General features: G+C 37.9%; 1 protein-coding gene and 1 long non-coding RNA gene across 2 annotated transcripts in view; one reads left to right on the forward strand and one right to left on the reverse strand.

Annotated features, from left to right (window-relative positions):
- Positions 1 to 7: 7 nt before the first annotated feature.
- Positions 8 to 6,109, forward strand: LOC122198381. The gene is made up of 3 exons (XR_006192956.1): positions 8 to 98; positions 4,502 to 4,563; positions 5,443 to 6,109. It is a non-coding gene; the product is annotated as an uncharacterized LOC122198381 (long non-coding RNA).
- A 1,413-nt stretch (positions 6,110 to 7,522) lies between these two features.
- MYH15 (myosin heavy chain 15) overlaps positions 7,523 to 18,388 on the reverse strand; it is a 151,082-nt gene continuing 140,216 nt past the window's right edge. The window contains exons 40-42 of the mRNA XM_042902997.1: positions 10,721 to 10,816; positions 9,678 to 9,812; positions 7,523 to 7,646 (exon numbers count right to left, since the gene is read on the reverse strand). Coding sequence (XP_042758931.1) covers positions 7,632 to 7,646; positions 9,678 to 9,812; positions 10,721 to 10,816 — 246 coding nt within the window. The 3' untranslated portion in view covers positions 7,523 to 7,631. The remainder of the gene's footprint in view (positions 7,647 to 9,677; positions 9,813 to 10,720; positions 10,817 to 18,388) is intronic.

An 18,388-nucleotide genomic window follows, 5' to 3' on the forward strand; every position in this document is an offset into this window, starting at 1 on the left:
CACAAAGTCCTGCATTGAAAAAAGAATTTTTTTCTCCCAGAAGATTCCTCTTCATGGTTTCAGGGCTTCAGAAATGTAGAGGGAATTTACATGATTTGGTGAGTCTGTGGTCTTAACATCCTCAATTTCTGCTTACTACTGTGCTTAACCTGTGCTTTAGGGCCTGGAATTTGGGGAGTTGAGCCTTCAGGCACAGTAAGAAGTTACAACTGGGGCTCTGGTAGATGCAGGGGAAGCATGATCTGTGAACCTGGTGGAAACAGTCACCAAGGGACGTTGGAAGCAATAAGTGATGCCCGATTCAGCTCATTTTTTTTTACCTCTACTGATAGTTAACTGCCAAAAATATTTATGGAGAGTGGACTAGAGATATTTCAGAGTCATGGCATATGCACTCATGAAGTTGACTTTCTAGGTGGATTGGTTGATCCCCTTACCCTTAAGCTATCAACGTGATGTCGTAGGAAACCATGGCAGCTCTGTATTATGTATTAAAGATACTTGAGTCAGTTGAATATTTGTTTTAAAAACATTTATATCATTCTAGTTGTGAAAATTAGGAGGAATAACAGATTTGGAGATAAGAACACAGAGTTGTCCTTAGGTCAAGTAGTCTTCAAACAGAAGCTTCTAGACACTGAGGGACAATACTCCCTTTGTGCAGAGCTGTCATTTTGAGAACGCTGAAAGGTGGAGTGCATTTGAAGCTCCTATTTTTCTCCAAAATAAGAATGTTAGTTTTATGTAAAATACAGTTAAGCTTTCATTCTGTTTTTACAATGTTGCCTCATTTTGGAGTGTGGGGGAAAAAACAGGAAGATATGGTCTGAAGACCACGTATGACCCATCTTTCTAATCAGAGATCTAATCTTTAGTTTACACAAAGCAAAGCATCAGGACCATTCCATCTCTGACAAAAGAAGCTTTTCAAAACCTCTCATTCCCACCCAGGAAGAGGTGTGTAATGGGAGCTACCCCCACAGGGCAAACACCACTCGTGTCCTCAACATCACTCTTTCAAGGCAACTTGGTTTTCTGTTCTCAATTGCAATTTTCTACTTGTTATCTTGCCCAGGAGATGCTGCAACATTTGAAAAGGAAGCCCAGATTTGGGGGCAGAGGGGTGATGGATCTACTCCATAAAAGTTGCATGGAATTGAATGGAATTTAATAATTCTTGCTAAATTTTGTGGAATCACTATGTGATGTTAGGCAAATTTCTTTACAGATGGGAGAAGCGAGGTTCATGAGTAAAGTAAGGCAATTCTATACCTTGCAAGATTTTCTTCAGGAGGAAAAGTGTGCATACGGAACACTTTTGAAAGTCAACATTTCTACTTAATTGCTCACCCTCTATATGGGTATAGAATTTCAGAATGACACAAATATATAGAGAGATTAATGTCTTAGTAATTGCAGGACATTACTTTATTAATAAAGAGTATGTTCATAAAAATAGGCATCTGTTATATAGAGCTATTCATTTTAAAGAATAGCTATAAACATTTTTTTCCACCTTGAATTGGCCTATGTGCTCTAATGCTTGCCCCCACTCTGTGGCAGAACATAGATCACAAGATTAGCAGGTAACTTAAGGTCTCCAAGTTTCTGCCTTCTGGGTCCTACTTCTTTTAATACTAATTACAATTATAGTTCCAACAACGAAGCTGAAAAAACTCTGGCTACTCCAATGATTCTGAGGGGCATCAAGCACTCTCTTGGTCACCTCTCACTCAAGACCATGGCTCCCACACCACTCTGCTCATCACCTCTGTACTTACCCCTGTTCCTCTATGCCCCTGTCTTCTCCAAGCCAAGGGTGAACTCTGCCCTCCCTTCATCCTCCAAGGAGAATGCTGGGCTGAGATTAGTCTGTAGTCATAATTATCCCTTTGTTAATTCTCTTCACAATATAAAAAATAGAAACTCACAGTGCATAATAGACTCACTGCCTTTTAAGTTTGCGGACTTTTTCTCCTCTGACACCCACTCCCTACTAAGCCCCAAATTGTTTAATATTCCTGCTTATGCAGGTTTCCCACAGTAAAGCCATTGAGACTGTGAGGTATTTATGCTCATGAATGCAGAAATAACTAGTTTTTAAAATAGTAAATGTTTCCTTTGGTAATTTTTCTTCCAGTTTATAGACTTTTTGTTTTATTTAGAACAGAGTCAAAAAGGAATTACCTGGATAATTATCCTGTCTCTGGTGCCTTTGGTTTTGCATGTTCCTTAGTAAGTCAATAAGTTGCATTCATTTCAGTGGAGATAGGTGTCTCATGGGGAATTTGGGCTTTGTTCCCTGGGTGTTCGAGTAGAGGTGTACCAAGCAGCTAACCCCACACAGCTGCTGGGCTTGTAAACAGATTTGAATCTTCTGGATATTCATTTGCAAAATTTATCAGCAACCTTTCTAAATGCTCCCACATTTCCATCTAACTATCCTACTTTTAACAAGTTTATCCTGAGTTAAATGGTCAACAATATAACAAGCTATATACACGCACATGCATTGTAGCACACTGAAAAAATTTAAATCTGGCACTAATACACAAAATGATCAAATTTATCTTGCATTGAAAAATAGCTGGAATGAAATAAACCCAGACTTTAAAATGGATGCCTTTGGAGAGAGTTTGCCCCCTCTGTCTGGACTTGCTTTAGTCCTTGTACTGTTTTCTTTTTCTTTGAGCTTTGTCTATGGTGCTACTTCTTTGTTCTTTATAGGCCATTTTATTTTAATCCTTGTTAAGTGTGTAAAAAAACACTTTTTCTAGATTTTCTGGGACAAACCTGTGTTACTTACAGTACTTTTATTACTTATGGTAATTTAAAATTATACATTAAGATGCCATGGTCACAGGACTTCTTAGAAGACTTTGCTTTTATTGACAGAATTAGATCCAGGAAAAATTTAGATGTAGTTATTTCCACATTTTATAGACCAGGAAACTGGAATCCAAGTAGTTAGGGACATGAAACAGTTTCATGTATACCACTTACAATGACACAGCTAACTAGTGGCAGAGGTAGGTCTAGGCTCCAAGTAGCTCTCTTACTCCATAACCTTTCTGAGAAGACCGAGTGTCCTGGGAGGCTGAGATATAGCTCATGTCCCTTCCTCTGGTTGATAATTGCCTTTTGCCCCTGATGAAGTTAGGGGATTTGGTCATAGCAGACACCATTATTGAAGGTAAGGTTTTTAAGGGTGATACTGAGCAAGAATTTCACCAAATCTACACCTTTGATTGTACTAATCCGCAGACTAGTCCTGCTTATCATTTGTTCCTCCTGTCCCTCAGCTGGCCAGAAGTAAACAAAATCGGAAATTCTGGGCAAGTCTGGTTTGTCTCCCAGAAGCAACCTCTGACCTGATACAATGACGGTTGTGACTAAATTAGGGTTCAAATTATAGAACAGAGGGACACTACATACTGTTCAAGAATGACATTTTAGTTTCTATTTTGGAAATGTGCAAAAGTCAAGTCCCAACAGAAAACACCTGGCATACCCAAAACTGTACAAAGGGGAACACAAAAGATAGTGCATTTCCCCAGAACTGGGAGCAGCTGATTTGATAGCAAATATAAGCTTGAAGGGACAAGGAGAGGGTGCAGTTCCCAAAACCCAGAAGCAGAGAGTCATGTAAAATCTGATGCCTTGTAGGGAGAATGACTTTTAGTTGAAGGACACAGACCAAGAAGACCTTACAAGGAAAGAGCTGGAAGAATAAATACGTGCGTTTGCCCTTTCCTCTCTCTGGTCTCCACCTCAACTGGAGGCCAGAGGGAAGACTTTAGAAGGAACCTACTCAGGTAAGCATCCCAAGGCAGAGACAGGAAGCTGGGTTCTGATTCTGGAGGAGCAGTCAGGAGATAAGAGCAAAAACAATGTCAGGGTATTGGCTACTTAAAAAAATAATGTTCTACAGTTCTGTAGTTAGGTAGGCTGAAAATATATTTCAAGCTGTTGCACTAATGGCCCCTAAACCTTGGTTGTAGTTTCATAGGACCATGGTTCATGTTTTTCTTCTTTAAATTCCCTTTTCTAGTACTGTTTTAAAATGTCCTTAGTCTAGGATAAGTATAAATTATCCCAGATTTTAGCGAGACACAAAAGGAAGGCCTTACAATGTTGTTGTATCCCTTTTCCTTTGCCATCGCTCTGGGTTTAACCATCATCTCTTTGGCTGTTATTTTCCATTGTTAACAGTTAGTAGGAATCAGGCCAACAATCCTAAAAAGCCAGGAATTCCTGGCTTGGTTGAACAGTCTTTATCCCTGCTTTGGAGCACCTGAATCGTCCATAAGAATTTATTGCTATTTGTAGATGAAGAAGTATTTCTACACTGAATGCATTTTTAATGCTGTTTGTTGGAAGAAAGATATGAAAGGGGGAGTGACTAAGGTGAATCTCATAACGTAATTGTACTGAGGTAGGAATAAGAAAGAAGCTGAGCATTTGCAAAGAGATTTTTTTTAATTTCTCTTTTTTCCTGTAGAAAGGTATTCTGTCTCTACTGATGAGAGAGCCAACACTGCTAATGACACAGAAGAAAACAAGGTAAAATCTTTCCTTTATCAAACCTTATAGTATAAGAATGCTACTGTGAAAAAGTGATTGGTTGACGTATCATCAGAGGGGAAAAAAGGGTGAGAGGGATCATAGGATAACTCAACAGGAAAAAAAATACAATTAGGACTTTTTCCAATGTCTATAATTAAACAGGTGCTACTTAAATAAGTGGCTGCTCTTCTCACTTCCTACTGTTATTTATAGAGATCTCCAATGGCACTATGCATATGATGATGCACCAATGTATTTATTCTTCCAATGGAAGTATGGGACTGAATAGAAGCCGAAAGAAATACAAAGCAGAGAAAAGCAGATTACAGTTTCTTCCCAGATTCAGGTGGCTGGGAATCCATACTTTTCCAGCCACTTCTAGGCTCCTTGGGGACTGAATTTACTTACAAATTATCGTTTGATTGCAAATTCAGTTGTTTAAAGTGGAGTTTAAATTTTTTGCTGCTGCACACCTTTTAGGAGTCCATTAATCATAATATAAATGAGAGCAAAGAGTGAGGTAAACTCGCTTTTCTACTGGTTAAAAACTCAGGAACTAATCTAGGAGGGAGATTGAAATTGAGACTTCATAACTACTTACAACTGTCTCATGGATCCCTGATTACAGATGCAAACAATAGCTCTACAGCTCCCCTCTCCCAACAATCAAGACAAAACAGTACCATCATTAAATGCTCAAGATAAAAATGGTTATTCTGACATGAACAATGGCCACATAAAGTCCCATTTTTCTTGGTTCTAGGCCCTTTCAAAACACCCAGACAGTATAGGAAATGAAGCAGAACTGTGGTAACACATGACGAGCATCCTTAATATCCAGTGACTTCACTTACTCTTTCTTTACTGCAATTCCAGCTATGGCTCATCATGGCCCAGTAATTCTACCATTGGAAAGACTTGCAACCATTGTCTTTGACAAGATTACATTTACTCTTCAAGTCCTAACCATCACTCACTGACTCCCTACCTGCATCAAGATTATGAATGCCTGGATGCCAAGGATTCCAATTCAAACTTAGAACTTTCTCATTCATTGACATCCCTGCTGCAATCAGCCACAGTGAGACTCCCATCAAGATCTTGGAAGAAATTATCACTAAGTGTTGATTCAAAATCTGATCAACTAATGATCTGATCAACATAGAAGCAGAAATTACCTTAGTGAAAAGGTGAAAAACCAGGGCAATTGATATGCTAAGGTATTGTACTCCAGTTTTCTATGAATAGTTAATATCAGTTTAACCAACTAAATTTAGTATGATGAGTCTTAGGGACTCCAAAGTCTAAAAATGTCAGTATCTCCAAGATTGCCTAGAGCAAAGGGCCCTATCAACTCAAGAATTGACATCTCTGAGGCTGGGTTATACCTTCCAACACCAGGTTTGCATAGCTGAGTGACATTAGCTATGAAGATAATTTGATTCACTCTTCTGGCTCAGTTGTCATATTGTTAATCAGCCTTATAATAAATTTATATTTCCACATAAATTTTTACACAAAGACAATGGATAGCGCAGTTGACTTGATCGCTTCCTTTTAATTTTAATCAGTTTATAAGAAAGAAAAAAATCTAATCAGGATTTTTGTTACTTAATCAAGTTTTGACCCTATAGTTTATAGGAGAAAATCAACCTTGAATTGTATGTTAATGCTACCTGGTCCAATTTTCTCTAAGTGTTTGCTCCCATGTTATGACAGGTATTCATCATAAACTATAAAGTATTGACATCATTATAAACAAAAACTTTGTCAGTAGAAAATGCTCAGAACTACTATCGTCTCCTTACAGTGATGAGGAGGGACAGGTTGAAAGACTAAAGTCAACAAATTCAGGATGGCAGACAACAATGAACTTGGGTCCTTCAATGCTGGTGAGCCTCTAAATTAATCTTGGAGCCACCTGTATGAGTCAGGGTTGGGTCAGAGAGGCACACTGCTGAGAATGCTAGAATAAAGATTTATTATATAGAATCAACCTTACACAAGTCTGGGCATTTGTAAAGAAGTCCATGTCAGGCTGTCTCCTCCGCATCTGGGGATGTACCTTAGGTAGCTGTAGGTCAGCTGTGCTAGTGGTCAGCAAGGAGAGCTGGTTGTGGAGTGACGATGAACTGAAATCCATAAGAAGAAACTGGAATTCATGCCTCTCAGGGCCTCCAAAGGCAATGACAGGGGTGACCTGCAAGAGAAGCTGGTGCCCAGTACCATGGAGCCACACACACACGTAGCTAGGACTCTGAAGCTGAAGGAGGGAGTTTCAGTGCCAGCTCACTCTTTTGGCCTAGGGTAGCATTTGCCAGCTATCACAGTGCCTGGGGCCATACCATGAGCTTAACAGCATAAAATGAACAGCTGCATCTCTACCGCTCCCTCTCAAATGTAGTGAAAATTTCTCCTGTGACCAACTCCAATCCAGAACAAACAGAGAAAGGAAATCCAGGAAATGTACCTCTCGCTTAGCTACATTGGCACAATACAAAGCCAGCATTCCCCCTAACACTAAACTGATCATCTTATATGAGAAGCTGTTTCAGTGTTGAAAAATCCACCCAGGTATAGATTAGGAGGATTCTTATCTACAAGTTCTAAGTACCTGTGACTATATGTAAATTACAGTGCTAAGAGAAAAGTTGATCAACTCCCACCATTAGTGGCTAAAAATATACTTATTGTTGGAGGAGTCCAGCAAAACTCATTAACTTCAGTAATAACAATTTACTAACATACCCCAGGCCTCATCGTCCATGTCTTCCATAAATATTATGCATTAAAAGGCAATAGGTATTTTTTTAACTTGAGAATTTAAAAGACTCTTATCTTTTATGTAAAATGTTTACTTGTATTTGAGGACCAAAAAAATCCCCATTAACCTGGGAAGCGAGGATACTCTATTACATTTTCTAATCACCTTGTTTAAACTGCTTTTCACACCACATAAACATGCTTTTTTTAATGCTTGTTTCAAATGCAACTTAAGTTTTCAGCAATCAAATGGTACCATCCTTGGACTTGTCCAACTTCTGTTTTTCATAAGCAAGGACTGCTTATTCTTCATGAGCCTGAAAAACAATATGAGTGTGTTCTGTGAATTCCTGTGACTTTCATCAGTGGCACACACACCCAGAATCAAGCCCAGTCCCTTCCAGAGTAAGCAGACCTCATCCAACTCCTCATTAGCTTCAAAGGGATACGGGGAATTGAGGCAATTATGTGCATTACACAAAGCAGACACAGGTAATTCATCTGAAGGACGTGCTTGGGTACTCTCAATTTTCTGCCTGCCAAGCCTTGCCAGTGAAGGCAGCGCCCTCTACAAAAGAAAAGGAAAGGCTGTGGCCATATTACCACTGGCTCCATAGCTGGGACACACAATTCTACCAGAAAACGTTTTCACTTGGTTTATGACAGTTGAGAGATTTTCAGGCTTTCCTTCTATAAATGGGAAACAATTAGTCATTGCACTGCCAAGGATGGTTTTCCTATTCATCTTGGGCCTCTCAGAAGCAATTTCTGCTTCACTCATTTTATTCTTTGTTGGAAACAACTGTGACAAAGTCGAATACATTACATCTGTTTTGCAGCCCTTTTGACCTCCTACAGCTGAGTGCAAATGTAGCCTGTGTGAGGCATTTCCCCAAACAAAAGTATTATGTGCAGTTGAGGGGCAGGCATATTGGTTTATATGCACCCAAAACCAATGCCATTACCCTCTCAAATTGTGGCCAGAGTTCAAACCATTCAAGTGGACCTTTGCACATAGGCCTTATCCCTAAGACAACTAGTCAAGCATCAATAAGAAATTTCTGGAGTGTGCCAATGACCCATGCTTCGCATATTTAGATCTAAACCTATTCAGTACAACCAACTTTTAGATTCTCCTTCAAAAGAGATTGTTTTGACCTCCTTCCAGGTAGTATTTATTATGGGCAACCCTATTTATTTATCTTGCAGAGTTATTAGTAATTCATTTATAAGAAGACCAGGCAGGTACCAAATTTTTAAAAATGAAATGGTGGCTCTCTGTGCTAGAGACTGTACTAAGTGTTTTATAGGCATTCCATAAAGGACAGCTAATGTCTTATCTAATGTTCTTTAGTTCATTTCTCCTAAAGCTAGACCTTATTTAAACACCCTGTGTTCCTGGAAAATCTAATAAGAAAGCTGAGCTTCCACACCAAAATTCATATATTGAAATCTCAATCCCCATAGTGACGGTGTTAGGAGGTGGGGCTTTAAGTATGAGGGTGGAGTTCTCATGAATGGAATCAGTGCCTTATAAAAAAAAATCCCCAGAGAGCTCCCCCCTCTCACCCCCACTCTTTCACTATGTGAGGACACATTGAGAAAAGGGCTATGAGGAAGTGGCCCTCACCCAGATATTGAATCTGCCAGCACCATGATCCTGGACTTCCCAGCCTAAAGAACTGTGAGAAATGTTTGTTGTTTATAAGCCACCCAGGCTCTGGCATTCTGTTATAGTAACCTGAACACACCTGGACAAGCCCACTGTTCAATGGTCTTTGTCATGCTGCCACTTTGCTGGTAAAGTTAGGGTAGTGCCCGTACCATGGGATCAGAATAGTAGTGTCATAACCCACAGATATGGAAATATCCTTTCTCCCTGCTTTAGGACAGAACCAGGAGTAAAGCTAGAAAAGACAAGTGCATTTATTCTCCACTGCCTCAACTTTAAACCTCACCCCCCAGGTCTCCATACTGATTCAGTATAAAGTCATGTACTTGTCTACCTAGAAAGACTTCTCTTGGAGTTTCAAGCAGATCCAGCTTTCAAACTTTTTAAATTATCTTTGTTCTCTGGACTTCTGACTGTTCTATAAAAGTGAATCTAGGACCTGGAATTAAGAGTCTACAAGTTCACCTGGAATTAAGAATTTGAGAAGTATAAATACAATGTGCAGTCCACCCAAATGCTTAGCACTTCATATTACCTGGACAAGGAGAATTTAGTAAATAGGGAAGACTTTAAAGGGAAGGGGATGGGAAACAAAGAGATTTCTTGTTCTACTCGTTGTATGACATGAACCCTAAACACATACACTTTAAGAATTAGAGTTGAATATCTGACATACCTTTTTTGTAAACTCTTTTGCTTTCAACTTGAGTTTATTGACTTGGGATTCTGCTATCTCTGCCCTTTCCTTAGCTTCGTTCAACTCGTGTTGCTGCTTCTTATACTTGGAAAAATATTGATTGGCTTGTGCTTCCTATAAAAATAAAAAAAATGAAAAAAATATCCCTGTGCTTACATAGTCATTTTCTCTGCTTTGACATGAGAAAGTTGAAAAATGTGTGAAAGGAATATAAACTTCTGAGTGTTGAATGGAATATATTTTGGTATGATATGATATATAAGGATTCAGACTTTCTAGCAGGCAAGATATCCATTTTTATAAGCATTGTTTTCTGGAAATTTAGAACCTGCTCAGCACGTTCCACTAATTGGATGTAGTATGGTTTTCATGGGCATCTTATGTGTTAGAAAAACCACAATTGTTTTGCAAACAGCTAAACATCCTAGTTTACCTCTGAGTGAAGGGGGCTTATCTTTAAAATTATATGTCAACAAGTAATTATTACATATAGCAGTTTTAGGCAAAATTATTGAAATAATTCAAAACCCCTGAAGAGATATTATTAGATATATATTATTAGATATAAGCCAATATATACATTATTTATGAATTACATTCTATGTAGCTATGAGTTGGCAACCAGCATTGGCAAGTACATTTCAAATGATGACAGTTTTGGCCAGAGTTATGTCGAGGCTGTGAAACCACTCACCCAAGGATTTTTAGGGTGAGGAAGGCCCCAGGGTGACTATCTGGCCAAAAATTTGCCATCCCAAACGACATCATGTTTTTACTTGACTCATTTTTTGCAATGCACATATCTGAGCGTAACCACAAGGTTGATGGTGAAAGCTCTGGCTCCCCGAAGGAAAAAGTAACAATTTTTTGAGCATGGGTGATAATTCTAGTCTGAGAAAAACTAGAAAATGAACAGACTTTAAGCTGAGCTGGTCCTCTCTGACAAAGTGCTTACCTATCTCCATAAATCAAAAACAATGGCTGGGAAATCCATGAGGCTGTAATGGCTGCCAGGTACTTACTGCTGCCTCCATTTGCTGCTTGTAACTTTGTACTTTTAGCTGAAGTTTATCCATCAGAGTCTGCATCCTACTCAGATTTTTCTTGTCATCCTCTGCCTGAAATGCATAGATAGGTATATGAAAGTGATTTGAATGATCCAGCAGTCTGCATTGGGAGTAGCCTCATGTGAGAAAATAAAAGGAAATTTATTATTTTAATTTTGGAGAGGGAGAGGGAGAGAGGGAGACAGAGAATCTGAAGCAGACTGCACTGTCAGCACAGAGCCTGACATGGGACTCAAACCCACAGACTATGAGATCATGACCTGAGCCCAAGTCAGACATTCAACTGACTGAGCTACCCATGTGTCTTGGTTAGGAACTTTACTAAATAACTTGAGTTGTGATTTGAGAAATGGGTCTTACTTTACTTATTGTAAGTTCTCAGAAATTAGCAATGACAGTCACTTCTTCTAACAGTCCTCCCATCCTAACCAAGCTACACCAGCCTGTGGTTTCTCAGTAGGAATGAAGTACCATTATAACAGAAGCTGTGTGTACAAAACTAGAAACCAATCCTCTCCTGCCACTAATCAAACCAACTCTTCCCCCTTGAACTTTCTAATTGACTCTTCGTTTTGGATAATGGAATTATAGAAAGGTAAGTCTTCTGGAATTGTGGTGCGGGCATCAGCAGAGAGTGAGGAAAATTCTATGAACTGTGGGGACCTTGGTGTGTACATTCTCACTGCTTCCATTGCAATCCAGGCTTGGGATGGACAAAAGAAATCTAGTAGGATAGTGTTTCTTAGCTGTGCTCTACAGAGCCCTGGGTGTTCTGAGGAAATAGGAGGGGAGAGATACACAGGAAAGCCTCTGCATATCCCCCACTTTCTCATGCCCTTTTAAGTAGAGTATCTCCACTTTGGAGCTGTTGAACTTTCCAAAATAAGACCATCTCAGTTGGCTTGTGGTTGAAATATTGATTTTTTTTTAAAGTTTTTTTTTATTGTGAGAGAGACAGAAACAGTGTAAATGGGGGAGGGCAGAGAAAGAGGGAGGGAGAGAATCCCTAGCTGCCAGCACAGAGCCCAATGTGGGGCTTGAACTGATGAAACTGGGGGATCATAACCTGAGCCAAAATAAAGAGTCAGAAACTTAACCAACTGAGCCACCCAGGTTCCCCAAGATACTGATTTAATCAAGGTCTGCCTCCTGCTACTCAAATGATTTTCCTGTTTTCATATTACTTGTTTCATCAAATGTCAACTCCTTTGGTGACTTTCATAGTCTTTCTACTGCCCTTCCACTGCTTTCCACAAACTTCCTCCACTCCAATTAAACTCATCTATTACCTCATAGTTCTCTTATTCCCTCCTCTGTAAGTTTAGTCAATATCTCCGCTTGGACACTGTACCGAGGAAAGAGATAGAAATGTCAAGTCTTTCCACAAAAGAGGACTATTTGCTTATCTTAGTACCTGCAGCCTAAGGAAGGCTTCTAATTTAACACACATAAAGGGGCTGACTGCAATGCTCTCCAGAGACATGAAAGGCTGGTAGGCATCATATTCACACTTGCCCTCTGCCTCACTCCAGGTTGCTATCTCTCAGAAAGGAGGCTTGTGCATGTTTAGTGCCCTGGTTTGTGGATGCTCCCCAGAAAATACCCCATGAAGGCATGACTCTGGTGGCCAGTGGTACTTATGTTCATGGGTCCCATAGGGCTGCAACAAATAGTGCTTAGCCAGCTGACCCCTCCCCTGCCATGTCACAATACAGAAGCAGAATACTGAAATGCCATCTTTCTGTCAGACTAATTCATATATCTTAGTAGCTGTCACTAAGAAGCTGGCTTCTAATTTAACATACATCAAGGAGCTGACTGCAATACTCAGAGAATGGGCAGGCTATCTTCCCCACTCCAGTTTGCCAGTACTTCCAAGAAAGGAGTTTGTACACAGGTCTGGTGTCCTGGATTTTGTAGCTGCTGCCCAGAGGACACATCCCTTGATAGCCGGGCTCTGGTGACCAGCAGGGCTTGTGTTCGCGGGTCCAATGGTATGGCACAAAGAAACAGTTGTTAAATGGCTATCACCCCAAGGCTCAGCAGAAATAAAACAGAAATGGCCATCTCCCAGTCTTCGCCTAGAAGAGGTATATATGCATATTTTAAAAGCTCCTACCTGAGGATCCAGATTCCAATCAGCCTACATCTAGGTACTGAGATCTGCCCCTTTTGGATACCAATAGGCTAGGACACCCTAAACTATTGGGAGCCACTACGAACAAAGAAGAGGGCTTGGATAATGACAAAGGTTTTAGAAACAACCAAGAGCTAGAGCATTGTTGAACAATAAGGATCATGTCCTACATGAGACCACTCATTCAAGACTGGGAGAGGTAGCTGTTTTACCTAATGCATAGAAATCAATGCAGAAAATCAAAGAAAATGAAGAAACAGAGGAATGGGCTTCAAACAGAAGAGCAAAATAAAATCTCAGAAAAAGAGGTAAGTGATTTACCTGATAAAGAGTTCAAAACAATGGTCATAAAGATGCTCACCAAGCTCAGGAGAACAATGCATGAATGAAGTCAAAATTTCAACAAAGAGAAAATATAAGAAAGTACGAAACAGAATCACAGTAATGAAAAATAAGTGGACGGGGGTGCCTGGGTGGCTCAGTCGGTTAGGCGTCCAACTTCAGCTCAGGTCATGATCTCATGGTTCGTGGGTTTGAGCCCTGCATTGGACTCTGTGCTGACAGCTCAAAGCCTGGAGCCTGCTTCAGATTCTGTGTCTCCCTCTCTCTCTGCCCCTCCCCGGCTCACACTCTGTCTCTCTCTCTCAAAAATAAAATAAACATTTAAAAAATTAGAAAAAAAAAAAGAAAAAGAAGTGGACTGAAAAGTACAACAGAGAGTTCAACATCAAACTAGATGAAGCAGAAGAAAGGATAGTGAACTTGAAGACAGGGCAGGGGAATTCATCTCATCAGAGCAGCAAAAAGATAAAGAATGAAAGAGTGATGGCTTAAGAGACTTATAGAAGAACATCAAGCAGACCAACATTTGCACTCTAAGGGTCCTAGAAGGAGAATAAAGAGAGAAAGGGGCAAAAATTTGAAAAAATAATGGCTGAAAACTTCCCTAACCTGAGGAAAGAAAGAGACATCCAGATCCAGGAAGTTCAGAGACTTCAAATGAAATAAACCCAAAGAGACCCACACCAAAACACATAATACTAAATTGTCAAAGACAAGGAGAGAATCTTAAAAGTAGCAAGAGAAAAACAACTTGTTAACCCCATAGGACTCTATAAGCAGATTTTTCAGCAAAAACTTTCCAGGCCAGAGGGAAAGGTACAATACATTCAAAGTATTGAAAGAAGAAAAAAAAATAAAAACCTGCCAATTAAGAATACTCTACCTGGCAAAGATGTCCTTCAAAACTGAAAAAGAGATAAACAGTGTTCCAGGCAAGCAAAAGCTAAAGGTGTTCAGACCATTAGACTGGCCTTATAAGAAACATTAAAGAAACTTCTATAAACTGAAATGAAAGGGCCCTAATTAGTAACAGGAAAATGAATATACATATATATATGTTGTATATATATTTATATATATACATATATATACATATATATTTATATGTATACACATATATATGTATATATATTTATGTATATATGCATACATATACATGTACATGTATATGTCTATATGTATATATATGTATATTTTCAGAATAATATAATGTTTGGTGGTGGGTAAATCACTTATGTATCTAGTATGAAGGTTAAAAGACAAAAATAGTAAAAAATAACTTCCAATATCTGTTAATGAATACACAGGATAAAAATATGTAAATTGTGACATCAACAAACATAAAATGTTGCCAGGGAGGACAGTAAAAATATAGAGCTTTAGAGTGCATCCCAATTGAAGTTTAAAATAGACTATCATAAATACAGTTTGCTTCATGTAAGCTTCATGGTAACCACAAAGCAGAAACCTATAGTAGATACACAAAAGATAAACAGAAAAGAATCTAACCATACTACAGAAAATCACCAAATCAACAAGGAGCAAGAGAAGAAGAAAGTAACAAAGGAATTACAAAACAGCGAGAAAACCAACAAAATGGCAATTACGTGCATACCTATCAATAATTACTTTAAATATAAGTGGACCAAATTTTCCAATCAAAAGACAGAGTGGTTGAATGGATACAGAAAGGAAACTCATCTAGCTTCTTCCTACAAGACACTTCAGACCTAAAGACACACAGACTAAAAGTTTTAAAGAATGCAACAAGATATTACATGCAAACATTAACCAAATGAAGGTGGGGTACCTATACTTATATCAGACAAAATAGATGTTAAGACAAAGATCTCAATAAGAGGCAAAGGTCATTATATAATGATAAAGGGGTCAATATAACAAGAGGATATAGCAGTTGTGAATATCTATACACCAATATAGGAATATCTACATATATAAAGCAAATGTTAACAGACCTAAAGGGAGAAATAAACAGCAATACAATAAAAGTAGGGAACTTTAATACCCAATTTTTATTAATAGATAGATCAGACTGACAGAAAATCATTCAGGAAACATAATCCTTAAATAAAACATTAGACCAGATGGACTTAACAGACTGTATACATTCCGACCAAAAGGAACAGAATACACATTATTCTCAAGCATGCATATAATATTCCTCAGGATAGATCATATGTTAGGCCACAACACAAGTTTTAATAAATTTAAAAGGATTGAAGTCACATCAAGTATCTTTTCTGACCACAACTGTATGAAACTAGAAATTATAAGAAAAAAAAACCTGGAAAATCCTCAAATGTAGGAAGATTAAACAATATCACTAAACAACCAATGAGTCAAAGAAGAAATCAAAAGAGAAATAAAAAAAATACCTTGAGACAAATGAAAATGGAAATACAACATACCAAAACTTTTGAGATGCAGCAAAGGCAGTTCTGAGAAGGAAATTAATAGTAATAAATTTCTACATTAAGAAATGAATAAAGATCTCAAATAAACAATCAGACTTTAGACCTTAAGAAACTAGAAGAAAGAACAAATACCAAAGTTAGCAGAAGGAAGGAAATAACAAAGATCAGAATGAAGATAAATGAAAATAGACTAAAAAGACAATAGAAAAACACCAATGAAACTAAGAGCTATTTTTTTTTAAAGATAAACAAAATTGATAAACGTTTAGCTGGACTCACCGAGAAAAAAAAGAGAAAAGATGCATACAAAAATAGAATGAAAGAGGGGACATTACAACTGATACCACAGAAATACAAAGGATCATAGAAACCACTAAAAACAATTATATGCCAAAAAATTGATAACCTAGAAGAAATGAGTAAATAAATTCAGTAAAGTTGCCAGATTCAAAGTTAATATACATAAATCTGTTGTTTTTCTAGACACTAATAATGAAGTATCAGAAAAAGAAATTAAGAAAACAATTCTAGTTACAAGTGCACCAAAAGAATAAAATAACTAAGAATAAACTCAACCAAGGAGGTAAAAGACCTGTGTACTCTGAGCTATAAAATGTTGATGAAAGTAAATGAAAATAACACAAACAAATGGAAGGATATTCCATGCTCATGGATTGGAAGAATGAATATTGTTAAAATATCCATACTATAGGGGTGCCTGGGTGGCTCAGTTGGTTAAGAGTCCAACTGCAGCTCACATCATGATCTCATGGTTTGTGGTTTCGAGCCCTGCATTGGGCTCTGTCCTGACAGCTCAGAGACTGGAGCCTGCTTCAGATTCTGTCTCCCTCTCTCTCTGCCCCTCCCTGGCTTGTACTCTGTTTCTCTTTTCCTCTCCCCCTCTCCCTCTCTCTGTCTCTGTCTCTCATAAATAAACATCAAAAAAATTTTTAAATATCCATACTGCCCAAAGTAATCTACAGATTTATTCAATAATACTCATTATTAAAACACCAATAGTATTTTTCACAGATCTAGAACAAATAATTCTAAAATTTGTAGAACCACAAAAGACACCAATTAGTCAAATCAATCTTGAGAAAGAATAAAGCTGGAGGTATAATAGTCTCAGATTTCATGATGTACTACAAAGCTATAATAATCAAAATAGCATGGTACTGGCATGAAAATAAACACACAGATCAAAAGAATAGACTAGGGAGCCCAATAATAAGCTTACATTTATATGGTCAGTTAGTCTATGACAAAAGCAACAAGAACATACAAGGAAGAAAGACAGTCTCTTCAGTAAATAGTGCTGGGAAACCTGGGCCACTACATGCAAAAGAATGAAACTGGGCCACTTTCTTCTTAAAGCATACAAATAAATATACTCCAAATGTATTAAAGACTTAACTGTGAGACCTAAAACAATAAAACTCCTAGAAGAAAACATAGGAAATAGTCTCTTGAATGTTGCCTTAGCAACATATTTATGGATGTGTCTCCTTAGGCAAGGGAAACAAAAGCAAAAAGAAACTATTAGGATTATGCCAAACTAAAAGGCATTTGCACAGCAAAGGAAACCATCAACAAAACAAAAAGACAACCTACTGAGTAGGAGAATATATTTGCAAGTGATATACCTGGTTAAAGGGTTAATATCCAAAATATATAAAGAACTTACATAACTCAATACCCAAAAAATCCAAATAATCTGATGTACAATGGGCAGAGCACCTGAATGCAATAATAATACAAATAATACAAATACTAATTTGCAAAGATATAGGCACCTCTATGTTTACCGCAGCATTATTTACAGAGCAAGATGTAGAAATAGCCTAAGTGTCCATCCATAGATGAATGGATAAAGAAGATATAGTATATGTATATAATGGAATATTACTCAGCCATAAAAAAGATGCAGTCTTACCATTTGCAGCAACATGAATGGACCTAGAGGGTATAATGCTAAGTGAAATAAGAGAAAGACAAACACCATATGGTTTCACTTATAGGTGGAATCTAAAAAACAAAATGAACAAACTAACAAAAATAGCAAAAACAGAATCTTAAGTACAGAGAACTGTGGTTCTGAGTGTGTGTGTGTGTGTATGTGTGTGTGTGAAATGAACAAAAAGGGGTAAGGGGAATGGGAGGTACAGGCTTCCAGTTTTGCAATGAATAAGTCATGGGATGAAGACATATACAGATTATAGGTAATATAGTCAGTGGTATTGCAATGGCATGATATGGTGGCAGATGGTAGCTACACTTGTGGAGAACATAGCATTACATCTATAGTTGTCAAATCACTATGTTGTACACGTGAAATGAATATAACATCGTATGTCACTTATATTGCAACAAAAATAAACAAAATTGATAAACTTTTGGCTAGACTCACCAAGAAAAGAGAGAGAAGACTCAAACAAATAAAATTAGAAATGAAAGAGGAGACATTATAAGTGATACCACAGAAATACAAAGAATCATGAGACTATTATAAACAATTATATGCCCCAAATTTGGATAACCTAAAAGAAATAGATAAATTCTTAGAACATACAACCTACCAAGACTGAATCATGAGTAAAAGGAAATTTGAGGATATCAAAAATACAAGAAACAACAGATGTTGTCAAGGATGTGGGAAAAAGGAAACCTCTTGCACTGTTGGTGGGAATGCAAATTGGTGCAGCCATT

The sequence above is a fragment of the Panthera leo genome, chromosome C2 (genome assembly GCF_018350215.1).
Source record: "Panthera leo isolate Ple1 chromosome C2, P.leo_Ple1_pat1.1, whole genome shotgun sequence".
In the NCBI taxonomy this organism is placed as follows: Eukaryota; Metazoa; Chordata; class Mammalia; order Carnivora; family Felidae; genus Panthera; species Panthera leo.